The following is a 27732-nucleotide window of genomic DNA, read 5'->3' as shown; positions in this document are numbered from 1 at the left end:
AAGGGCACATGAAAAGATGGTCAACTTTCCTGGCTATTAGGGAACTGCAAATCAAAACCACAATGAGATACCATCCCACACCCACCAGAATGGCCATTATCAACAAAACAGGAAACGACAAGTGCTGGAGAGGATGTGGAGAAGGAGGCACACATCCATTTTTGGTGGCAATGTCAAATGGTATAACCGTTGTGGAAGGCAGTTTGGTTGCTCCTCAGGAAGCTAAATATAGAATTGCCATATGACCTGGCAATACCACTGTTAGGTATCTACTTGGACGACATGAGGGCAAGGACACAAGCAGACATTTGCATACCAATGTTTATAGCAGCATTATTTATAATTGCAGAGAGATGGAAACCACCAAAACGTCCATCAACAGACAGTTGGCTAAACAAACAGTGGTATATACTTACGATGGAATATTATGCAGCTGTAAGACAGAATAAAGTCATGAAGTATGTAATAACATGGATGGATCTTAAGGACATTATGCTGTGTGAGATTAGCCAGAAACAAATGGACAAATACTGTATGGTCTCACTGATATGAACTGACGTTAGTGAATAAACTTGGAGAATTTCATTGGTATCAGAGACCATCAGGAGATAGACATAGGATAAGATAATGGGTAACTGGAGCTGAGGGGATACAGATTGTGCAACAGGACTGATTATAAAAACTCAGAAATGGATAGCACAATATTACCTAACTGTAATACAATTATGTTAAAACACTCAATGAAGGTGAATGTGAAAATGATAGAGGGAGGAGGTCTGGAGGCACAAATGAAATCAGAAAGAAAGATAGATGATAAAGACTGAGAAGGTATGATCTAGGAATGCCTAGAGTGTATAATGATAGTGACTAAATGTACAAATTTAAAAAATTGTTTTTTCATGAGGAAGAACATAGGAATGTCATTATTGCAGGGTTTTGAAAACTGACAGTAATTAATATTTTAAAATTTTAACTTATGTCTGAGACTAAAGCAAAAATGTTTATTTGGTACAAAATTTATATTTTGACTAGTACATTTCTAATATAACTTATGTAGACAGCTTAATTGAACACCATAAGTACACGGATCCTTGAGTAGGGCATGAGATTTTGCTGGTTTGTCCAGAGTGATGCCCTGATAAATTCCAGAGTGATTTGAACAGTGAATAAAAAAGTATTTGCAAAGTCCCCTTTGGGGAATGGTGAGAAAGGGGGAAAACTCAACTTTCCCAAGTTGAATTCTTGATATTCTCACAAGCAGTGAAGACAATCAAAGCAAATGGCTGAGCCCCCAATCTTAGGGTTTGTTCATATGAATCTTAACCCCACAAAGGATAGGTGAAGCCTAAGCGTCACCCCCAAGAGAACCTCTTTTGTTGCTCAGATGTGGCCTCTCTCTCCAGCCAACACAACAAGCAAACTTACTGCCCTCCCCATCTACGTGAGAAATGATTCCCAGGGGTGTGGACCTTCTTGTGGCAACGTGGGGCAGAAATCCTAGAATAAGCTGAGACTCAGTATCAAAGGATTGAGAAACCCCCAAGAATGAGCTGAAACTCAGCATCAAGGAATTAAAATCTTCTTGACCAAAAGGGGGAAGAGCAAAATGAGACAAAATAAAGTGTCATGGCTGAGAGATTCCCAACAGTCGAGAGGTTATCCTGGAGGTTATTCTTATGCATTAAATAGATATCACCTTGTTAGGGAACTGCCTGAAAATGTACAGCTGTGTTCCAGTAGCCATGTTTCTTGAAGATGATTGTATAATGATATAGCTTTCACAATGTGACTGTGTGATTGTGAAAACCTTGTGTCCGAGGCTCCTTTTATCTACCTTATCAACAGATGAGTAAAACATATGGAATAAAAATAAAAAATAGGGTGAACAAATGTTAAAATAAACTTAGATTGAAATGCTAGTGATCAATAAAGGGAGAGACAAGGGGTAGGTATGTAAGGATTTATTTCTTTTTCTGAATTGATGCAAATGTTTTAAGAAGTGATCATGATGATGAATATGCAACTATGTGATGATATTGTGAATTACTGATTATATATGTAGAATGGAATGATCATATGTTAAGAATGTTTGCATTTCTTTCTCGTCATTTTTTTTTTTTAACTAAAAAAAAAACAGGTAGTGAAGGGCTTCTCCTCCTTTGGAGAAAGCCCACGCTCTTCTTTCTTCGAGTATGTACTTTTGCAATGCATTAAAGTCTTGAGCTGTAAAAAAGAAAAAACAAACTAGGGAGTGCAGACCAGAACTGTAAATTTATCTTCATTTCAAAACTACAAAGGCACAACGGTTAGTATAATCAACAGAATGGCTGTCAGCATTCATTTATCAATCATTATATCTTACATTCAGCAAACTTAATTTTATCAAATGTCCTTTAATTTATAGAAGACAATATGATACATATTGCATGAAGCGCACACAACTGTTTTGCTGTACAGTTTCATAATGTATACAAATTGGAATATAGAAGTTAAATACTGGTGTTGAGCTTCAAACTGAATACAAAACTCACAATTCAAATATTAGCCAATCTGAAAACTTTACTTCCCATAATATAAAAATGATACTCTGAGATGCAAAATATTTATTTCTTTTTACTAAACAAACTATATAGACATTTTAAATAATCATTTAAAATTCAACATGAGAATTTATAAAGATTAGCTATAAAAATATATTGGCGGTCATTTTTTCTTATAAAGGTACCATTCACTACATTAGAAAATAGTCTCTAACATAAAGTTGCCCTAATAACTACACTATTTTAGAATTTGATAAACCCTACATTAAACTGATTATAAACTCCTCTTGGAAAAACTTTGGTAAGCATCTGCAGAGGGTTTTAAAAAATCCTCTAATATCATTTTAAGCGTTTGTAAACATTCCATTCTACTGAAGCAAAAAAGAATAAGTAATGTACATTCAACCGCTTATAGAACATATGATCAAAACACAATTTATATATTTGTAGAAAATCACCGCTCCCAGAGTAGCCAAAAAAAACAAACTATTTAAAAGTATCAAACTTTCAAATAGCTAAAAGTGTCAAATTTCTAAATGGTTCTCTTCCATTCTAATGTTAGTTACAAAGTCACCACAACTCCTTTCATGTAACTTAGATGCCTTTTAGGACAAGGCTTTAAAAATAATTAACTAAGTCTTCAAAAACCTTTTTAAATCCAATAAACTTTTAAAATCCCATTTAAAAGACATGTCAATAGAACAAGTATATGTAATCAGGATACATAATTTATATATTTAGTTACGTGTTAGTTTTTCTTTTACATTGGTAATTTAGAATCTACTGGCAGAAATAAGAATACATACACACACGCACACACACGTAATTGAAAAAGATAAATTTCAGGAAGCAGTAAGAAGTGAAACCTGTAAGATAAATTGATGTATCAAAAAAACATTTTACCAAAATTTCATTTTATTTGCCATTTTTGGGTTATTGACAACTACTGTTATTTAGAAAATTCAAATTGTTGAAAATTCACTTCTTGTTTTTCGAGATGTTTAATTTTTAAACCTTCCAGTTTTGCCAGTAGCTTCCTTGAGGTCATTTTCCACTTCATTCTGTCACCAGATCTCTTGCATGAGATATTCATCTCTGAGTTGTAAAACCCTAAATAAAAGTTTCATTTTTTACCTTTTGTTTTATAAAACTCCATTAAAAAAAAAGAACTCCATCTAACTTTTAAGCAAGTCCACAAAAATATTTCTTTCCTAAGACTCAAACACTTTTATGAGAATAAAGATCCTTCAAAGTTTTTAACTCTTCTATTAAAGTTTTATTTTGATTTTCCAGGACTGCAACTCGATTTTCCAGGCATTTCACATATTCTTTCTTCTTTCTGCGACATTCTCGAGCAGCCTCTCTAAATATAAGTGATAAACAAACAAACAAAAACCATAGCAATATGAAAAAAACACTTTGTATTCTTTAAATGATAAATACGCTTCAGTAATTTTCCCTGGTCATCTTTTTCTCATTCATTAAAAAAAATGCAGGTATAATCTACAGAAAGTGAAATACACAGATCTTAAGGATAGAGCTCAGTGAGCTTCAGCAAATGCATATACCTGTAACCCACACTCCTATAGAAGCACAGAATATTTCCACTACCCCTGAAAGGTCCTTAATGACCTTTCCTGGTCAATCTTCTTCCTCCCCCCGGCAAGTATTACTCTGATTTTATCAGAAAAAAACTAACCCTAGATTAGATTTTCCTATTATATAGCTTCATATGTGCTACTCTTGTGGCTGGGCTCTCTTCACTCAGTATTTTTTTAGGTTCATTTCATGTTGCTGTTTGGTTAGCATGTTCTGTACATTGCTGAGCGTTTCCCATTGTATGAATATAAGCACAACTTGTTTATCCATTCTCTTGGCTATACTTTTAACAGCTATGCATGCTTTTGTGCTAGTCTTTTTGTAAACATGTACTTCAATTCTCTGGGATAAATACCATAGAATAAAATTTATGGATCCCCTTGTTAAATTTTGATACACAGTTTCTTTAATTTTTTTTTATAGTTTTAGTTACAAATAATGCTTGAACAAATAATCTGTTCTAATGTGTGTCCTCTTAGAACATTTCAGTAATGTCACTTACATGTAATACATACATAGAGGAGTAGAAATTATTTTTGAATTTTTTTATTTATACTATATACTGTAGATATTAGCTGCAACTTACTTTGAATATATACTGTTTTACTGGTGCTTCTGTCAGTACACAGATCTACCCTATTCTTTATTTTTAAACTAGTGCATAGTGCCTATAATGTGAATATACCAGTTTAACTTTTCCCTCACTGAAAGACTTCCAACTTTTCACTATTACATAATGTTCTGATGAATATCCTTTACATGTCTCATGTAAGTATTTCTTCCCAAGAAAGTACCAAAGAATAAGAGATATTGCCTTCTAAAGTGTCTGTATCAATTTACACTCTGATTAGCAGTACCTGAGAGTAATTTCTCTTTACCTTCTCCAAACTTGATGTCATGAAATTTTAAAACTTTTTGTCAGTTTAATATCTCCTTACTTTTATTTACATTTCCTTGATTATGGACAAAATTTGGTATAATTTCATATATTCAGCCTATCTGTATTTCTTCTTCTTGTATATATCTTGTATTCCTTTTTCTTTATATAAGTTGCAAATATTTTTCCCTGTTACATGGCCTATTTTAAGTTTGTTTACAGTATCTTTTGTCATGAAGGAGTAGAACTGCTGGGTCAAAGAATGTGTACTGTAAAACTTCGTATTTCCATCAGTAATATATGTGAATTATCCTTTTCCTTATATGCCCAATACTCCATAAAATCACTATTTAATTTTAGCCAATTAATATACTAATATACAATTTTTTAAAGCTAATATACAGTTTGAATTAACATAGGCTTATATTTTGAGATTTGCAAAAACATTATCCATTCTGGTAACGTAAAAAATAATTTTACTACCTACCTGTTTTTCAATAACCTTATTTCTCTTTTCAACTGGGGGTCATCTGTCTTAGCTGTGTGAGATGTAAGATTCACAGGCGATGTCATTACCACAGTTTGTGGTAGTGAAGTAGCGGTAGGTGTGGTGCGGATCTGATATGTCTGCATATCTCCTGATGCAGCTGTATGATCAAAGAGAGTGAGTTAATAAGTGTCTCTGAAAGGGCTTTGGGACACTTTCTATAGATAATTAAGAATACTTACTCTGTACAACCACCTGGTTGCTAGGCACAAGTATTTGCTGTCCATCAGAGGTCTGTGCATACTGGAGAATTGTTGTTGTGCCTTGCTGAGTACTGCCTGAATTTGTCATGGTTAATGTCTGAAGTCCCTGTACTCCATCTGTGCCTGGACTAGCCAGTTGTAAGGCTCCATTTGGGGCAATGGCAACTTTAACCAAAGAGAGAAAACAGCAATTGTAAGGCTATACAATAAACTATTGCATGAACACATTACTTGGTAACTCTTGACTTCTTTGTGTAAACTATATATAAAAAAATTACAAAACATTTCCTTATAAAAATGTTTTGAGTCAGATGCACTATCTTAAATTTAGTCTTAAAAACAGCACATTTCTGGGATTCAAGATGGCTGATTAAAGAGAGGCTAGGTTTACTTCTCCCCCAGAAAAATAACTAGGGTCCAGGAAGAAACTGTTCATAACAATGGAACTGGGTCTCCAGAGATGAGGAGAAATGCTCTACAACACCCAGGAAAGCACAGGTCGAAGACACAGAGAGAGAAAATGAGTAGCCCCAACTCATCCCTGGTTCTTGGCACTCATGCCATACTCCCAGGGCAGAAAGCTAAAGTGTCTGGCCACTAGGCAGCTTCAGATGGAAAGGGCAGTGGAATTCTCCTCTCCCCAAAACAAGCAGGACATGATCTAGCACTGTGCCAGCTTTTGGCTGGCGAATTTGCACTGCTAGGACCACTGGTGGTTTAAATGCAGCCTACCCAGCACAACTACACCATTGCCTGGAGTAAAAGGGAGCTTCTCATCCTCCTAAGAGCTGAGGGGAATAGGCTGCTGTAAAGTGCCATCTGCAGGCAGGTAAGAAGAGAGCACCTGCAGGAAGACATCTAAAAGGCTTTTGGATGAAGAGGGCCATATGCTGGGAAGGCCATTTACTGGTTTGAAAGGATGTATGTACCCTAAACCATGTTTTAATCCTAATTCCATTTTGTAAAGGCAGCTGTTTCTTCTAATCCCTATTCAGCACTGTATGTTTGAAACTTTAATTAGATCATCTCCCTGGAGATATGACTAAATCAGCAGTGGCTGTTAAACTGGATAAGGTGGGTCTTGAAAACTTTACTGGAATCCTATAAAATGGAGATTCAGAGAGAGCAGAGAACAACATAACCATGAGAAGCAGAGTCTTCCAGCCAGTGACCTTTGCAGATGAAGAAGGAAAATGCCTCGCAGGGAGCTTCATGAAACAGAAAGCCAGGAGAGAAAGCTAGCAGATGACCCCATGTTCGTCATGAGCCTTTCCAGATGAGAAACCCTGACTGTGTTCACCATGTGCCTTCTCACTTAAGAGAGAAACCTTGAAATTCATCGGCCTTCTTGAACCAAAGTATCTTTTCCTGGATGCCTTAGATTGGACATTTCCCTAGACTTGTTTTAATTGGGACATTTTCTCGGCCTTACAACTGTAAACTAGCAACTTACTAAATTTCCCCTTTTAAAAGCCATTCCGTTTCTGGTATATTGTGTTCCGGCAGCTAGCAAACTAGAACAGGCCAGGAAAGTGTACCCTTGGGGAGTGGAATTAAAGGCTTTAAGGCATCGTTACCTGAACCTTTTCCCTGGACCCTGTGAAGCTGATGTGTGTCACCTTCGTAGGTCCCTGGCTCAGCCCTGCTTGGGTAATACTGATGAACCAAGTGTTAAAGAGAGCAATAACACAAACCAATTAACAACAAAAACTTTTACAAGACAGAGAATCTGACTGTGCTGGTTTGCAAGTATTATGCACCCCTGAAAAGTGATGTTTAATCCTGATTCAATCTTGTGGAGGCAGCCATTTCTTTTAATCCTGATTCAATGCTGTAGAGTGAAAACTTATGATTAAATTATCTCCATGGAGTTCTTGAAGATAATTGTATGATGATATGGCTGTCACAGTGTGACTGTGCGGTTGTGAGAGCCTTGTGTCTGATGCTCCTTTTGTCTACCTTGTTGACGGACAAGTAAAACATATGGATTAAAAATAAATAATAGGGGGAACAAATGTTAAAATAAATTTAGTAGATTGAAATGAACTGGTGAAGGGGAGGGGTAAGAGGTATGGTACGTATGAATTTTTTTCTGTTTTCTTTTTATTGCTTTTTCTGAATTGATGCAGATGTTCTAAGAAATGATCATGATGATGAATATACAACTGTGCGATGATAGTGTGAGTTATTGATTATATAACAAGAATGGAATGATCATATCAGAATGTTTGTGTTTGTATGTGGCTATGTATCATAAATAAAAAATAAATAAATTTAAAAAACAGAAAAAAAAAATTATGTTCATAGAGATGTGGAGTGCCCAATTGTGGGTGTGACCTTATAACTAGATAAGCTGTGATTCCATTCATTCAAAGTGGGTCTTGATTAGCTTACTGGAATCCTTTAAAAGAGGAAACATTTTGGAGAAAGTTCAGTGCCGACAGAGAGAGCAGATGCAGATACTTGGAGAACAGTTACCTCAGAAACACAAATATTTGGAGATATTTGGAATGCCCATGGAGAGAAGATTCCTAGACATGTGCAGAGCCCAGCAGACATCTCCAGGTGCCTTCCCATGAGATGCTAAACAAGCTCAAACCCAGAGTTGTGTCCCAGAGGAACTACGTGAAGGCCCACAGACACTTAGAAAGGACACTACTGGCGTCAGAAGCTGGAAACAATGAACTGGGAACAAGGATCAGCAGATACCAGCCACGTGCTTCTCAGCTGACAGAGGTATTCTGGATGGCATAAGGCTTTCTTGAGTAAAGGTAACCTCTTGTTGGTGCCTTAATTTGGACACTTTTATTTCCTTAGAACTGTCGACTTGCAACTTCCTAAATAGCCTTTTTAAAAGCCGTTCCATTTTTGGTATATTGCATTCTGGCAGCTTAACAAACTAATACACTAACCTTCAGAGTAAATTCACTCAGATAACACAATGCCCAGACAGCAACAGAAAATAATAAATCCTATTAAGAAACAGCAACATATGTCCCAAAGGAGCAAATAAAAAAATTGAAGGAGATAACAGAGTATGGAACAACTAATCAAAAATGTTCAAACAAATCTCCTAAGTATTCAATGAGATGTTAAAGAGATGAAGAATATTAAGAAGACATGGAGTGAGCATAAAGAAGAATTTGAAAGAATGCAAAGAAAAACAACAGATCATATGGGAATGAAAAGCACAGTAGATGAAATTTAAAACACACTACAATTTAGTAGTGAGCATTTTAGAAATTGAAGCAACATTCATGTTCCAGTATACATTCCCAGCATTCCTGACATAAATAAATGTATTTGCTGAAAAACAAAACAAAAAAATAAATAAATAAAACACACCACGAACACACAAGAGAAGATTTGAAGAGGCAAAAGAAAGGATTGGCGAGCTAGAAGACAGTGTCCGAATTTGATAAACTGAGCAAGGTCTCTGAAAATTGACAGACAATAATATATGAACATTTGCATCATGGGCATCCCAGAAAGGCAAAAAAAGAAAAAGGGGCAGAACAAATAAGTGAAGAAGCATGATATACTTAAAACTGAATAAATCCAAATAGACCTACTCCAAGACACATTCTAACCAGAATGTCAAATTCCAAAGTTAAAAGAGAATTCTGAAAGCAGCAAGAGAAAAGTGATTCATAACATGCAAGGGATTTCCAATAAGACTAAGACTGATTTCTCATATGAAACCATGGAGGCAAGAAGGCAGTGTATTGATATATTTGAGATAATTAAGCAAAAATTGCCAGCCAAGAATTCCCTATCAGCAAAACTGTCCTTCAAATATTTGGGAGAATGTAAGATATTCACAGTTAAACAGAAGCTAAGAGTTTAGGAGCTGCCTTATAAGAAATACTACAGGAAGTTCTGTAGGCTGAAAAGAAAGGAGAGGAGAAAGGCTCAGAAGATAGTGTAGAAATGAAGATTATCAGTTAGGATAACTAAAAAGGGTAAAAAAAGAGACAAAAATAAGAAATGACATATAAATTAAAGGATAAATACTGCCTTTACAGAAAAAATACTGAGAAACTTAATAAACTGAACTCCCCAATCAAAAGATGAAGACTGTTGGAAAGGATAAACAAATATGATCTGTCTATATGTTGTCTATAAGAGATTCATCTAAGACCTAAGGTTACAAAAGGTGAAAGTGAAAAGTTGGAAAAGATTCCATGCAAACAATATTCAAAAAAAAAGCTGGGGTAGCTATACTAATATTGGAAAAAATAGACTTTAAATGCAAAGATCTTACAGAGACAAAGAAGGACATTATATATGAAGAAAAGGAGCAATCTACCAAGAAGAAATAACAATCGATATATATGTACCTAATCAGGGTGCTCCAAAATATATGAGGCAATCACTAGCAAAACTGAAGGGAGAAATAGATGTATCTACAATAATAGCTGAAGATACCAACACACCACCTGCATCAATAGATAGAACATCTAGACAGGGGATCAATAAGGAAACAGAAAACTTCAATAATTTGTTAAAAGAACTAGATCTAACAGCCATATACAGAACACTGCACTTCAAGACAGCAGGAAATACAATCTTCTCAAGTGCTCATGGATCATTCTCCAGGATAGACTGCATGTTAGGTCATAAATCAGGGTTTAATAAATTTAAAAAGACTGAAAAAATACAAAGCACTTTCTCTGATCATAACAGAATGGAGTTAGAAGTCAACAACAGGAGTAGACTGGAAAATGCATAAATTGATGGAGGTTAAATACACCATTAAATAGTTAGTGGGTCAAAACAGAAATTGCAAGAACTATCAGTAAATATCTTGAAATGAATAAAAAATGAGGATACAAAATATCAAATATTACGGGAAACAGTAAAGACAACAGCAAGAGGGAAATTTATAGCCCAAAATGCCACATTAAAAAAGAACAAAGGAAGTATAGAGGTTCCGGGCCAAGATGGTGGCTTAGCAATGTGTGCAATTTAGTTCGTCCTCCAGAACAGCTACTAAATAACCAGAAACAGTACAGAACAGCTCCTGGGGCCACGTCAGTGACCGGACACACAGCGTATCCCAGTCTGGATGAGCTGGACCGGCTGTGGGCCTCCCCAGAACCGTGAGTTCCCCAAGCTGTGGCGGCCAGTGCCCTTCCCCCACAGGCTGCTTCCCAGAGGGGAAAGGAAAGGGGCTTTAGCAGCAGCAGGGGCTGAGCCCAACCAAACGCCAATTGTGGAATTAATTAACAAATTATGACTACTAAAAATAGGCCCCCAGCTCAGGTGAACCTGGTCAAAGTGGAGGTCGCTCATTTTTGCACAGGTGCCAAGGGGACAGGGCTGACGAAAAAAAAAAAAGAAACAGAGGTTTTTGTGGCTGTGTTTCTACAAAGGCTTGACTGCCTTTGGATACAGCGGCAGGACTTCTCAGGCTGCAACTGCCCCAGGCATAGGCAGAAACAAGCTCCTTTGAGGGCTTGTCTGGAGCCTGTGCCTTCCCCAGGGAAGGGATGAAACCCAACTCAGGTGGAATCCCTCCCTCAAGGAATTCAGACACCAGGGCTTGGTAATTTGAAGCCATTAAAACCAGCCTACAACCTCTCCTCTGTCTCCACCACGCCCCCAGCAGGGAGAGTCTGCCAACATTAAAGGTACCGCATCATTTTATGCTGGTGGGACCTGCAGGCAGACAAGCACCACATACTGGGCAGGATAAGAAAAACAGAGTCCAGAGACTTCACAGGAAAGTCTGTCAACCTGCTGGGTCTCACCCTCAGGGGAAATCGATGCAGGTGACTTTCCTCCTGACAGAAGGCCAGCTTGGTCTGGGAAAATCTGACTGGGGTCGATAATACCTAAGCAGACTGTCCTAAGGGTGGGGGGAAAAAGCACCATACAGGTAGGGCAAGAAACAAGAAAACAAGACCTGAAAAATTCTCCTCTGTTCAACAAAATCTAAGGTAGAGGTCCAGATAAAGCTGAACTGAATGTGAAAGAACAGATAGACAACAAATTCATCTAGCAAGAAAACCCTAGGTAAAAGAAGTGAAAGCAATCTCCAGAATAAACTAATTAAGGTAATTAAATGCCTAGATGCCAGCAAAAAATAACAAATCACACTAGAAAAATCAAAGATATGACCCAGTCAAAGGAACAAATCAACAATTCAAATGAGATACAGGAGTTGAAACAATTAATTCAGAATATACGAACAGACATGGAAAACCTCATCAAAAATCAAATCAATGAATTGAGGGAGGATATAAAGAAGGCAAGGAATGAACAAAAAGAAGAAACTGAAAGTCTGAAAAACCAAATCACAGAACTTATGGGAATGAAAGGCACAATAGAAGAGATGAAAAAAACAGTGGAAACCTACAATGGTAGATTTCGAGAGGCAGAAATAGGATTAGTGAACTGGAGGATGGAACGTCTGAAATCTGACAAGAAAAAGAAAATATAGGGGAAAAAAAGGAAAAATATAAGCAGGGACTCAGGGAATTGAATGACAATATGAAGCGCAAGAATATACGTGTTGTGGAAGTCCTAGAAGGAGAAGAGAAGGGAAAAGGAGGAGAAAAACTAATGGAGGAAATTATCACTGAAAATTTCCCAACTCTTATGAAAGACTTAAAATTACAGATCCAAGAAGTGTAGTGTACCTCAAAGAGAACAAATCCAAATAGACGTACTCCAAGACACTTACTAATCAGAATGTCAGAGGTCAAAGAGAAAGAGAGAATCTTGAAAGTAGCAAGAGAAAAGCAATCCATCACATACACGGGAAGCCCAATAAGACTATGCATAGATTTCTCAGCAGAAACCATGGAGGCGAGAAGACAGTGGGATGATATATTTAAATTACTAAAAGAGAAAAAAGAACAAAGAACTGGAAGAACTAGAAAAAGAACAGCAAACTAATCTCTGAGCAAGCACAAAGGGAGAAATAACAAAGATTGGAGCAGAAATAAATTCAATTGAGAACAAAAAACAACAGAGAAAATCAACAAAACCATAAATTGGTTATTTGAGAAGATCAACAAAACTTGTGACAAGCCCGTAGTTAGATTCACAAAGGAAAACAAAAAAGCAAATAAATAAAATCAGAAATAGGGGGAGGAACAGAATTACTACCGAACTCACAGAAATAAAAAAGATCATAGGAGAATACTATGAACAATGTTACAGCAACAAGCTAGACAATGAGATGAAATGGAAATTTTCTAGAAACACACAAACAACCCAGATTCCAGAATAAGCAGAAGAGCTCAACAAACCAATCACAAGTAAAGAAATTCAAAATCATAAAAAACCCGCCAACAAAGAAAAGCCCAGGACATCTGGCTTCACAGGTAAATTCTACTAAGTATTACAAGAAGAAAAAATACCAATCCTGCTCAAACTCTTCCAAAAAATTGAAGAGGGAACACTATCTAACTCATTCTATGAAGCCAACATCATCCTAATATCAAAAAACAAATATATTACAAGAAAGGAAAACTGCAGGTCAGTCTCTCTGAATGCAAAGAATTCAGAGAGAATATATAGATGCATGAATATATAGATATATATAGATGAATGAATATATAGATGCAAAAATCCTCAACAAAATAGTTGAATAATAAATAACTGCACAATAAAATAATTATAACCAAGACCAAGTGGATTTTATCAGGTATGCATGGGTGGTTCAACACAAGAAAATCAACCAATGTAATATATCACATTAACAAATTGAAGGGGAAAAACCACAAGATCATCTTCATTTACTCAGAAAAGGCATCTGACAAACTTGCATCCTTTCTGATAAAAACATTTTGAAGGTAGAAATAAAAGGAAATGTTCTGAATATGATAAAGAGCACATAAAAAATCCCACAGCTAATGGTACTCAATGATGAAACATTAAAAGATTTCCACTGAGATTGAGAACAAGACAAGGATATCCACTGTTACCTCTGTAACTCAACAATGTACTAGAAGTTCTAACTAGAGCAATTAGACAAGAAAAAGAAATAAAAGGGAGTAGTAAAAGTTTCACTATTTGCAGATGGTATGATCTTAAACCTTCCAAGTCCTGAAAAATCTGCAACAAAGATATTAGAGCTAACAAATGAATTGAAAAATAGTGGCAGGGTATAAGATTAAGATACAAAAATCAATAATGTTTCTATATGCTAATAATGAGCAACCTAGGGAGGAAATCAGGAAAAAATTTCCATTTACAATAGTAACTCAAAGAATTAAATACCTAGGAATAAACTTATCCAGGGATGTAAAAGACCTGTATTTAGAAAACTATGCAGTACTACTAAAAGAAATCAAAGACCTAAATAAATGGAAGGACATTCTATGTTCAGAATTAGAAAACTAAATATTGTTAAGATGTCAATTCTATCCAAACAGATTTATAAATTCAAAGCAGTCCCAACCAAAAGTCTAATATTCTACTTTGCAGAATTAGAAAAGCCAATTACCGAATTTGACAGGGTAAGGGATCCGCAATAGCTAAAAACATCTTGAAAATGAAAAATGAAGTTGGAGGACTCATACTTTCTGACCTTAAAGCACATAACAAAGTTACAGTGTTAAAAACAGCATGGTATTAGCATACAAATATAAATACTGACCAATGGAATCGAACCAAGAGTTTAGAAGTAGACCCTCACATCTATGGTCAATTGATTTTTGGTAAGGCTGTCAAGTCTACCCAACTGGGACACAGCAGTATCTTCAACAAATGATGCTGAAGAACTGATATCCATATCCAAAGAAATTAAAAAGGACCCCTGCCTTACATCTTATACAAAAATGAACTCAAAACAGATCAAAGACCTAAATACAAAAACCAGAACCATAAAAGTCTTAGAAGAAAATGTATCTTCAATATCTTGTGTAGGAGGTGGTTTCTTAGATCTTATGCCCAACTTACAAGCAACAAAAGAAAAAATATAGATAAATGGGACCTCAAAACTCAATTCTTTTGTGCTTCAATGGACCCTGTCAAGAGGGTGAAAAGGCAGCCTACTCAGTGGGAAAAAATATTTGGAAACCATATATCTGATAAGGAATTAATATCCAGTATACATAAAGTGATCCTTACATCCAACTCAACAGGAAGACAAACAACCCAACTAAAAAAAGAATATAGAATAAAAGACATGGGTAGATATTTTTCCAAAGAGGATATACAAGTGGCTAAGCAGCACATGCAAAGACACTCAACATCACTAGCTTTTTAGAGAGATGCAAATCGAAACTACAATAAGATACAAACAGTGGCCCACTAGAATGGCCACTATTAAAAAAAAAAACAGAAAACTACAAGTGTGGAGAAATAGAAACACTTATTCACTGTTGGTGGGAATATAGAATGGTGCAGCTGCCGTGGAAGACAGTTTGACGGTTCTTCAGGAAGCCATATAAGCCGGTAATCCCACTTCAAAGTACACACTCAGAAGAACTGAGAGCAGAGACAGGAACAGATATTGGTATACGAGGTTCACAGCTGCATCATTTAAATTGCCAAGATGGAAACAACCAAGGTGTTCATCAACTGATGAATGGATAAAAAAAGTATATATATATATATATATATGTGTGTATATATATATATATAAATGATAGACTATTAGGCAGTTGTAAGAAGAAATCAACTACATGGACGAACCTTGAGGACATTACACTGAGGAAAATAAGTTAGACAAAAAGGTCAAATATTGTACAACTTCACTAATATGAACTAATATAAATTTAGCAAACTCATGGTGTTAATATCTAGAACACAGGTCACCAGAAGATACAATGGGGGCAGAGAATGGGGAGTTGATGCTTAATCTGTGTAGAATATGTAATAAGGTTGACTGCAAATGTTTGGAAATGGATAGAGGTGAGGGGAGCACATTATAACGAGTGTAACTAACACGGATGACAGTGGATGAGATTGTGGTTGAAAGGGAAAGTTTAGGGCTGTGCATGCCACTAAAAGGAAAGCAAGAGGAAGAAACATGGGACAATATAGCATAGTGAACCCTCTTGAGAGTGAAAACGTTCTAGAATTGACTGCGGTGATGAATGCTCAACTCCGTGAATAAAGTAGAAAACAATGATTATACACTTCAGATTTTCTTTAAAAATGGGGGAGGAAAAGTAAGAGTAAATTAGGGTGGTGGAGGTGGTGGGGAATAGCAAATTTTGGGGCTCCATGGAGGACTCCATGCTAACAGCTAATTGTTGACAAAGCATTCTGAGGCACTAGCAGTGGGCTCCTGTGGTTAATTTTTAAAGGGAAAAAAGAAGAAAACATTAACATAGCTGGTAACCGTTATTCAGAAAAAGCATTAAAAAGATCATATCTTAAAAATGTTTTTGGGACTTCCGGAGAAGATGGCGGCTTAGTAAGACGCGCGGATCTCAGTTTCTCCTCCAGGACAGCTACTAGGGGAGTAGAAACGATACAGAACAGCTCCCAAAGCCACGACAGAGATAAAAAAGACAGCGTACCCCATCCTGGAACGGCGGGCTGGCTGAGAGAACCCGCTCTGGTGAGATCGCCGAGGGGCGTGGGCTTCACCGGGCAGGGCGGCAAGCGGCCGGAGTCACTCCCTTCCCCCTCCCTGGGCCGGCTGGGAGAATTGGACAGGCGGTCCCCTCAAACCGCGGCGGCTGGCGCCCACACCACGCGCGGCCCCCCGGACCAACTGAGAGAATTGGATCGGAAATCCCCAGGCCACGGAGAACGGCGACGGGGGGGGGCCCTTCCAAACCTGTGACTCCCCGGGAACGTGCACTCTCCCGGGCAGGCAGCTGCGGCTGGCGCCCTCCCGCCAAGCTTGGCGCCCCGGGCCGAGTAGGAAATTCGGACGGGTGCTTTCCCGGGCTGCGGCGGTCAGCGACCCTCCCCACATTCGGACCCCGGGCCGGCTGGCACTCTTTCAAGCCGCTACGGCTAGCGAACCTCCCGGACGGCGAGAGTTTTCCAAAGTTAAAGGACCCACAGCACCTTTTACTGGTGGGACCCGCAGACAAACGTGTGCCACGAGCGCCACCTACTGGGCAGGATAAGAAAAACAGAACCCAGAGATTTCACAGAAAAATCTTACAACCTTGTTGGGTCCGACACCCAGGGAAATCTGACTAAATGCCCAGACACCAGCAGCAGAAGATAACTGTCCACGCTCAGAAGATTGAGAATATGGCCCAGTCAAAGGAACAAACCAATAGTTCAAATGAGATACAAGAGCTGAGACAACTAATGCTGAATATATGAACAGATATGGAAAACCTCTTCAAAAATGAAACCGATAAATTGAGGGAGGACATGAAGAGGACATGGGCTGAACATAAAGAAGAAATAGAAAAACTGAAAAAACAAATCACAGAACTTATGGAAGTGAAGGATAAAGTAGAAAAGATGGAAAAACAGTGGATACCTACAATGATAGATTTAAAGAGACAGAAGATAGAATTAGTGATTTGGAGGATGGAACATCTGAATTCCAAAAAGAAACAGAAACTATCGGGAAAAGAATGGAAAAATTTGAACAGGGTATCAGGGAACTGAAGGACAATATGAACCGCACAAATATACATGTTGTGGGTGTCCCAGAAGGAGAAGAGAAGGGAAAAGGAGGAGAAAAACTAATGGAAGAAATTATCACGGAAAATTTCCCAACTCTTATGAAAGACCTAAAATTACAGATCCAAGAAGTGCAGCGCACCCCAAAGAGATTAGACCCAAATAGGCGTTCTCCAAGACACTTACTAGTTAGAATGTCAGAGGTCAAAGAGAAAGAGAGGATCTTGAAAGCAGCAAGAGAAAAACAATCCATCACATACAAGGGAAACCCAATAAGACTATGTGTAGATTTCTCAGCAGAAACCATGGAAGCTAGAAGACAGTGGGATAATATATTTAAATTACTAAAAGAGAAAAACTGCCAACCAAGACTCCTATATCCAGCAAAATTATCCTTCAAAAATGAGGGAGAAATTAAAATATTCTCAGACAAAAAGTCACTGAGAGAATTTGTGACCAAGAGACCAGCTCTGCAAGAAATACTAAAGGGAGCACTAGAGTCAGATACAAAAAGACAGAAGAGAGAGGTATGGAGAAGAGTGTAGAAAGAAGGAAAATCAGATATGATATATATAATACAAAAGGCAAAATGTTAGAGGAAAATATTATCCAAACAGTAATAACACTAAATGTCAATGGACTGAACTCCCCAATCAAAAGACATAGATTGGCAGAATGGATTAAAAAACAGGACCCTTCTATATGCTGTCTACAGGAAACACATCTTAGACCCAAAGATAAACATAGGTTGAAAGTGAAAGGTTGGGAAAAGATATTTCATGCAAATAACAACAAGAAAAGAGCAGGAGTGGCTACACTAATATCCAACAAATTAGACTTCAAATGTAAAGCAGTTAAAAGAGACAAAGAAGGACACTATCTACTAATAAAAGGAACAATTAAACAAGAAGACATAACAATCATAAATATCTACGCACCGAACCAGAATGCCCCAAAATACGTGAGAAATACACTGCAAACACTGAAAAGGGAAATAGACTCATATACCATAATAGTTGGAGACTTCAATTCACCACTCTCATCAATGGACAGAACATCTAGACAGAGGATCAATAAAGAAATAGAGAATCTGAATATTACTATAAATGAGCTAGACTTAACAGACATTTATAGGATATTACATCCCACAACAGCAGGATACACCTTTTTCTCAAGTGCTCATGGATCATTCTCAAAGATAGACCATATGCTGGGTCACAAAGCAAGTCTTAACAAATTTAAAAAGACTGAAATCATACACAACACTTTCTCGGATCATAAAGGAATGAAGGTGGAAATCAATAATAGGCGGAGTGCCAGAAAATTCACAAATACGTGGAGGCTCAACAACACACTCCTAAACAACGAGTGGGTCAAAGAAGAAATTGCTAGAGAAATTAGCAAATACCTCGAGGCGAATGAAAACGAAAACACAACATATCAAAACTTATGGGATGCAGCAAAGGCAGTGCTAAGAGGGAAATTTATTGCCCTAAATGCCTATATCAGAAAAGAAGAAAAGGCAAAAATTCAGGAATTAACTGTCCACTTGGAAGAACTGGAGAAAGAACAGCAAACTAATCCCAAAGCAATCAAAAGGAAAGAAATAACAAAGATTAGAGCAGAAATAAATGAAATTGAAAACATGAAAACAATAGAGAAAATCAATAAGGCCAGAAGTTGGTTCTATGAGAAAATCAATAAGATTGATGGGCCCTTAGCAAGACTGACAAAAAGAAGAAGAGAGAGGATGCAAATAAATAAGATCAGAAATGGAAGAGGAGACATAACTACTGACCTCACAGAAATAAAGGAGGTAATAACAGGATACTATGAACAACTTTACGCTAATAAATACAACAATTTAGAGGAAATGGACGGGTTCCTGGAAAGACATGAACAACCAACTTTGACTCAAGAAGACATAGATGACCTCAACAAACCAATCACAAATAACGAAACTGAATCAGTCATTCAAAAGCTTCCTAAAAAGAAAAGTCCAGGACCAGACGGCTTCACATGTGAATTCTATCAAACATTCCAGAAAGAATTAGTACCAACTCTCCTCAAACTCTTCAAAAAAATCGAAGCGGAGGGAAAACTACCTAATTCATTCTATGAAGCCAACATCACCCTCATACCAAAACCAGGCAAAGATATTACAAAAAAAGAAAACTACAGACCAATCTCTCTAATGAATATAGATGCAAAAATCCTCAATAAAATTCTAGCAAATCGTATCCAACAACACATTAAAAGAATTATACATCATGACCAAGTAGGATGCATCCCAGGTATGCAAGGATGGTTCAACATAAGAAAATCAATTAATGTAATACACCATATCAACAAATCAAAGCAGAAAAATCACATGATCATCTCAATTGATGCAGAGAAGGCATTTGACAAGATTCAACATCCTTTCCTGTTGAAAACACTTCAAAGGATAGGAATACAAGGGAACTTCCTTAAAATGATAGAGGGAATATATGAAAAACCCACAGCTAATATCATCCTCAATGGGGAAAAATTGAAAACTTTCCCCCTAAGATCAGGAACAAGACAAGGATGTCCACTATCACCACTATTATTCAACATTGTGTTGGAAGTTCTAGCCAGAGCAATTAGACAAGAAAAAGAAATACAAGGCATCAAAATTGGAAAGGAAGAAGTAAAACTATCACTGTTTGCAGACGATATGATACTATACGTCGAAAACCCGGAAAAATCCACAACAAAACTACTAGAGCTAATAAATGAGTACAGCAAAGTAGCAGGCTACAAGATCAACATTCAAAAATCTGTAGCATTTCTATACACTAGCAATGAAGAAGCGGAGGGGGAAATCAAGAAACGAATCCCATTTACAATCGCCACTAAAAGAATAAAATACCTAGGAATAAATTTAACTAAAGAGACAAAAAACCTATATAAAGAAAACTACAAAAAAACTGCTAAAAGAAATCACAGAAGACCTAAATAGATGGAAGGGCATACCGTGTTCATGGATTGGAAGACTAAATATAGTTAAGATGTCAATCCTACCTAAATTGATTTACAGATTCAATGCAATACCAATCAAAATCCCAACAACTTATTTTTCAGAAATAGAAAAACCAATAAGCAAATTTATCTGGAAGGGCAGGGTGCCCCGAATTGCTAAAAACATCTTGAGGAAAAAAAAACAAAGCTGGAGGTCTTGCACTGCCTGACTTTAAGGCATATTATGAAGCCACAGTGTCAAAATAGCACGGTATTGGCATAAAGATAGATATATCGACCAATGGAATCGAATAGAGTGCTCAGATACAGACCCTCTCATCTATGGACATTTGATCTTTGATAAGGTAGTCAAGCCAACTCACCTAGGACAGAACAGTCTCTTCAAGAAATGGTGCCTAGAGAACTGGATATCCATATGCAAAAGAATGAAAGAAGACCATTATCTCACACCCTACACAAAAGTTAACTCAAAATGGATCAAAGATCTAAACATTAGGTCTAAGACCATAAAACAGTTAGAGGAAAATGTAGGGAGATATCTTATGAATCTTAGAATTGGAGGCAGTTTTATGGACCTTAAACCTAAAGCAAGAGCACTGAAGAAGGAAATAAAGAAATGGGAACTCCTCAAAACTAAACATTTTTGTGCATCAAAGAACTTCATCAAGAAAGTAGAAAGACAGCCTACACAATGGGAATCAATATTTGGAAACGACATATCAGATAAAGGTCTAGCATCCAGAATTTATAATGAGATTGTTCAACTCAACAACAAAAAGACAGCCAACCCAATTACAAAATGGGAAAAAGACTTGAATAGACACCTCTCAGAGGAGGAAATACAAATGGCCAAAAGGCACATGAAGAGATGCTCAATGTCCCTGGCCATTAGAGAAATGCAAATCAAAACCACAATGAGATATCATCTCACACCCACCAGAATGGCCATTATCAACAAAACAGAAAATGACAAGTGCTGGAGAGGATGCGGTGAAAGAGGCACACTTATCCACTGTTGGTGGGAATGTCAAATGGTGCAACCACTGTGGAAGGCAGTTTGGCGGTTCCTCAAAAAGCTGAATATAGAATTGCCATACGACCCAGCAATACCATTGCTGGGAATCTACTCAAAGGAATTAAGGGCAAAAACTCAAACAGACATTTGCACACCAATGTTTATAGCAGCGTTATTTACAATTACAAAGAGATGGAAACAGCCAAAATGTCCATCAACAGACGAGTGGCTAAACAATCTGTGGTATATACATATGATGGAACATTATGCAGCTTTAAGACAGAATAAACTTATGAAGCATGTAATAACATGTATGGACCTAGAGAACATTATGCTGAGTGAGTCTAGCCAAAAACTGAAGAACAAATACTGTATGGTCCCACTGATATGAACCGACATTTGAGAATAAACTTGGAATATGTCATTGGTAACAGAGTCCAGCAGGAGTTAGAAACAGGGTAAGATAATGGGTAATTGGAGCTGAAGGGATACAGACTGTGCAACAGGACTAGATACAAAAACTCAAAAATGGACAGCACAATAATACCTAATTGTAAAGTAATCATGTTAAAACACTGAATGAAGCTGCATCCGAGCTATAGGTTTTTGTTTTGTTTTGTTTTGTTTTGTTCTTACTATTATTACTTTTATTTTTTTTCTCTATATTAACATTCTGTATCTTTTTCGGTTATATTGCTAGTTCTTTTAAACCGATGCAAATGTACTAAGAAACAATGATCATGCATCTATGTGATGATGTTAAGAATTACTGATTGCATACGTAGAATGGTATGATTTCTAAAAAAAAAAAAAAAATGGACAGCACAATACTACCTAATTGTAATGTAATTATGTTAAAACACTGAATGAAGCTGCATCTGAGCTATAGTTGTTTTTTTTCTTATATATTTTTGTATTTTTTATTTTTATTTTTATTTTTTCTCTATATTATCATTTTATTTCTTTTTCTGTTGTCTCGCTATTTCTTTTTCTAAATCGATGCATATGTACTAAGAAATGATGATCATACATCTATGTGATGATATTAAGAATTACTGATTGCATATGTAGAATGGAATGATTTCTAAATGTTGTGTTAGTTAATTTTTTTTAATTAATTAAAAAAAATGTTTTTGAATAAGTAATTATATACCTATGATACAAAAACTCCAAAGAGAAAAAAGGTTATATAATGAAAAAGTTAAGTGTTTTTCATAATGTTTTTTAGCTCCAATTTCTAGAGGTTAATTACTGTTAAATCTATTGAATGTTATTAAATTATTTAGTTAAGTGATACTTAAGAAATTCATTCATTTATTTCTCTAGTGAAAATCCCAATAACATTAGGTCACTACAAAGCCACTGTATAGATCACACTACTAAGCTCCTCACAAACATTTTTCATGGAATTATACTTATGTTAATGCTTTCTCCTCAGCTCTTAAATGAAATGCCCATAAAACCTGAACAAAAAGCCTTTTAGCATTATACAATTCCCACATTATAAATCCCCTTCAGAATCTCGTACCTAAATCTATGTATCTTCTTTCTAGATTATAATTACACAGTATGTTTTACTTCTATGCTTTGACTATAAAGAAGCTAAAATACCAAAACACAGTATGTTTTTACTTCTATGCTTTGACTACCAAGAAGCCAAAATACCCTTCTTTTCATGTGAATGTGTGTATTTTAATTGAACATATATTTTTAGGAGCTTCTAAATTATCCCTCCCTCAATGCCACACACAAATATTTCAACATGTTTAATTTACATGACTTTTAAAATAAGACTCATTAAAATTTTTTAGAAGCACAGATTTGTTTTAATGTTATATTAGCAATTAATTTCAATCTCCTTCCTTGTAACACAAATACATATATATTTGCATTTATATATATATATTTCTATAAATATATAAATAAAATTCAAAGTAAAAGCTCATTTTACTTTGAGGTTTGAATAAAAAAGTATTTGCAAATTCCCCTTTGGGAAATGGTGAGAAACAGGGAAAACTCAACTTCCCCATATGGAGAAGGCCTGATATTCTCATAAGCAGTGAGGATAACAAAATCAATAGGCTGAACCCTCAATTTTGGGGTTTGTTCAAATGAAACATGTTCTCTTTTGTTGCTCAGATGTGGCCTATCTCTCAGCCAACATGGCAAACAAACTCACTGCCCTCACCCTCTCTACATGGGACATGACTCCCAGGGGTGTAAACCTCCCTGGCAGCGTAGGACAGAAATCCTAGAACGAGCTGGGACTCAGCATCAAGGAATTGAGAAAAACATCTCAACTGAAAGGGGGAAGACAGAAATGAGACAAAATAAACTGTCAGTGGCTGAGAGTTTCAAAGAGTCGAGAGGTTATCCTGGAGGTTATTCTTACACATTATATAGATATCCCCTTTTTAGTTTATGGTGTATTAGAGAGGCTAGAGGGAAGTGTCTGAAACTGTAGAGCTGTGTTCCAGTAGCCATGTTTCTTTAAGATGACTGTATAATAATATAGCTTTCGCAAGTGACTGTGTGATTGTAAAAACCTTGTTCTGATGCTCCTTTTATCTATGGTATGGACAGATGAGTAAAAAATATGGATTTAAAATAAATAATAGGGGGAACAAATGTTAAAATAAATTGAGTAGAGGGAAATACTAGTAGTCAATGAGAGGGAGGGATAAGGGGTATGGTATGTATGAGTTTTTTCTTTTTATTTCTTTTTCTGGAGTGATGTAAATGTTCTGAGAAATGATCATGGTGATAAATACACAACTATGTGATGATGTTGTGAGCCACTGACTGCATATCAAGTATAGAATGTTCATATGTTAAGAATGTTCGTATTGTATGTTGATTGATTTTATTAATAAAAATTTTAAAAATAAAATAAAATGCAGATGTTGCCTTGAAAAAAAAACTTTTTAGAAGCACAGATTTGTTTTAAGGTTATATTAGCAATTAGTTTCAATCTCCTTCCCTGCAACACACACAAATACATTTATATTTACATTTATATATATATTTCTATAAATATATAAATAAAATTAAAAGAAAAGCTCATTATCTATCTCTCACTCCACTGGCCACTCTCCTCTCCCTACTCTGAAGTAACCATTATTTTTGGTGCACATTCTTTCAAATATTTTCCTATATTCACATGGATTGATATATTAACATATATCAAAATACGGGTATCTATAGATGCACACTTTTTTTTTAATGGGGTGTTAAATATATGTAATGATATAGAATGATTTTAATTTTTTTCAACTTATCTTCTTGTTTAACATGTGTACTTACTTGTCTGGTATTTACTCTAAATCTGTGCTGTGCAATATAGTAGCCATTAACTACATGGCTAATTTTAATTAATTTAATATTAAATTTCACAATGCTTTAATGTTAAATAAATCAAAATTGAGCAAAATAAAAAATTTAGTTGTTCACTAAGCACATTTCATGTACTCAATAGTAAATAACATGTTACTAGTGGCTACTACATTAGACAATGCAGATATAAAACATTTCCATCAGGACAGGAAGCTCTATTGGACCATGCTGCCGCCTGTAATATAATGACAGACCAACCAAGCTTTTCATTATACTATAGTGTCCTAAATACTGTATTCTATTATTCTTATTTCAATAATAACATATGAAATGTTAGCCTAAGTTTCTATAGTCTTCATAATTTTAATTTTTAATGGTTTAAAAATAATAAACCTTATTGATATACAATAATTTTTCCCTTGTAAATACACTGCCTTTTTAAAAAATATCTTTTTTGGAAACAGTAATTCCTGTATGTGACAAAAAAAAAAAGTCCAGTTTCTTTAGAATGAAAAGTAAACTTCCATCTTGTCTCTGATCTCTGCTCCCAGTTTCCTTCCTTGCAACCACTATTCCCAGTTTCTTATGTGTCCATAAGAAGTATCTATGTATTCTTTACTTCATTATTCATAATAAATTTTTACTAAGGCTCTCCTATGTGCCAGGCCCTGTATATCAATGATATAGCAATAAACAAGACAAAGACGATTCTTTCCCGCAAGGGAACTTATATTCTATTGAGGGAAATATATCATAAAGGGGCTGATCTACAGTTACAAGTAGTGATAAGTGCTATGAAGAAAAATACAGGAGGGTAAAGAAAACTAAAATGAGGCAAATTTAAAAAGTAGTCTCTTTGAGGAGGTGACACTAAAGCAAAACAGGAGTAATGGTAGAGTGTAGCTGTTAAAATGAGGCAGCCAACAGCTCCATCCCCCTATCCCATATTATCGACAGCCTCTTCCAACATGAAAAAGTTAGAATGGGCATAGCCCAAATACTCCTAAAAGAGTGGGAAAAAGGTCAAAGGTGATGGTGGAGTTATACAGAGAAGGTAGGGTTTAACAAATGAGTATGACTGCTCCATCATTACAGTGATATTTCTTTTAGCCTCCAGTATCTTCAGCTAGAAGTAAAAACCTAAAGTTGTGGAATTGTAACCCATACCAAACTCTGAAATCTGTTCTACAATTAACTGTTGCAAAGTGCTTTGAAATTTATTGTTTTTTTGTATATGTTATTTTTCGCAAAAAAGAAAAAAAAATTCTTTCTAGTCCCCAGTGTTTCTAGTCCCAAAACACTGGGGACTAGAAGGAAAAATCTGAAATAGCTGAACAAATTCTGAAATCTGTTCTGTATCTACTTGTAGAAGTGTACTTTGAAAATCATTGCTTTTTCTTTCTTTTCTTTGTATATATGTTATATTTAACAATAAAAAACGTTTAAAAAATTAGGTAGTCCTATATGAGCTGATATGAGATAATCTTCAAATATACTGACCTGAAAGAAAGCAAGAACCCTGCCCTAATTAAAATGGCAAAGTGAGATGCTTCAGGGCTCAATCACCCCACAGGAGCTTAAAACAATCAGCAAGAATTGGGAGAAACATCTTTTTCATGGCTACAGAAAAGCTATAGCATGGCAGTAACAGGGCAAAAGCTGAATCAAGAAATGGGCTACCTAAAAGAGGTAGGATCTCACAGTGCCCTGACTGGTCCCTCCCCAAATGCTCACCAGCTTACTGTGGTTCATCCCAGCATGGACGCCTGATCCTTGTACTGAAGGGAGCAAGGTACCTTCATACACATACTAGGAGGATGTATATCAGGCTCAATCTCTCTGGTGGTGACCTGATGGACTTGCCATCACAGAACAAGCCCTGGGTGTAGAAGGCAGTTCACAGAGCTCTCCTACAGAAGGCTGTGGGAGAGCACTCAAGTTGGGCTGTCTAAGGCAAGGGATATATACAATGCAGTGTCCAGAACTGGGATCATAAGGAAACTGCTTCCTATGGAAGAGGAGACATTTGTATCCATGTAAATGGAAGACCTAGGGCTATACATACCATGCCCAAGATAAGATACATGCACAGAAAGGATCAGGAAGGCCCTTATGCTTTGGCCTGGAGCTATACTCTAAACTGACTGTATAAATAAGCCTTCAAGGTCAATCTGCAAAGACTGAGAAAGGTGTTTTCTTTGTGTGTATGTGTGTGTGTGTGTGTGTGTGTGTTTTGTTCTTGGCATTCAAGGAAAGCTCTATCATAACACTAGTGGATAAAAGTTTAAGGACAGATGTCCCAGAATCTGAAGTCCAGAGACAACACATTAGAATATCAGAATGTCCAGGTTTCAACAAAAAATTACAAAAACACAAAGGAAGAGAAAGCAGTTCAGGCAAAGGACATTAATGCATCAGCGAGGAGGACCAGACCAGAGACACAACAGACAAAGACTTTAAAAAAATTCTAAATATTCACAAAGAACTAAAGGAAAACATGGACAAGAACTAAAGGAAATCAGGCAAACAATAGAGGAACACAATGAGAATTATCAATAGAGAGATAGAAATTAAGAAAAGGAACCAAACAGGGCCAAGGACCACCATAACACAAATTTAAAATTCCCTAGAGGGATTCAACAGCAGATTGGGGCTAACAGAAGAAAAAATGAATGAACTTGAAGACAACTGGAAAATCCAGTCTAAGGAGCAAAAGGAAGAAAAAATGAAGAGTGAACAGAGCCTGAGAAATCTGTGGGACCACATCAAGTGTACCAATGTGCATATAGCGGGAGTTCCAGAAGGAGAAGAAAGAGAAAACAGAGCAGAGAGAGTATTTAAAGATTAATGGCTGAAAACTTTTCAAATTCAACAAAATACCTAAATATACACATTCAAGACCTCATAAACTCCAAACAGGACAAACAGAAATAAACCCATGTTGCAGCACATTATAATTAAACTGTTGAATGTCAAAAAAATAGACAATTCTGAAAACCACAAAAGAGAGGGAGCCTCAATAAGATTAAGTCCCCATTTCTCATAGAAAACTATGG

General features: G+C 36.3%; 1 protein-coding gene across 5 annotated transcripts in view; it reads right to left on the bottom strand.

The window, feature by feature from the left end:
- Positions 1–1795: 1795 nt before the first annotated feature.
- Positions 1796–27732, bottom strand: part of ATF1 (activating transcription factor 1) — a 103540-nt gene continuing 77603 nt past the window's right edge. For 3 of the 5 annotated variants that reach the window (XM_077170889.1, XM_077170887.1, XM_077170886.1), the window contains exons 6-8: positions 5746–5931; positions 5504–5663; positions 1796–3903 (exon numbers count right to left, since the gene is read on the bottom strand). In XM_077170889.1, coding sequence (XP_077027004.1) covers positions 3759–3903; positions 5504–5663; positions 5746–5931 — 491 coding nt within the window. In that variant the 3' untranslated portion in view covers positions 1796–3758. The remainder of the gene's footprint in view (positions 3904–5503; positions 5664–5745; positions 5932–27732) is intronic. The other 2 variants (XM_077170891.1, XM_077170888.1) reach the window with 1 other exon arrangement.

Source organism: Tamandua tetradactyla, chromosome 7 (genome assembly GCF_023851605.1).
Source record: "Tamandua tetradactyla isolate mTamTet1 chromosome 7, mTamTet1.pri, whole genome shotgun sequence".
Lineage (NCBI taxonomy): Eukaryota > Metazoa > Chordata > Mammalia > Pilosa > Myrmecophagidae > Tamandua > Tamandua tetradactyla.
This window is presented reverse-complemented; position numbering and strand designations above follow the sequence as displayed.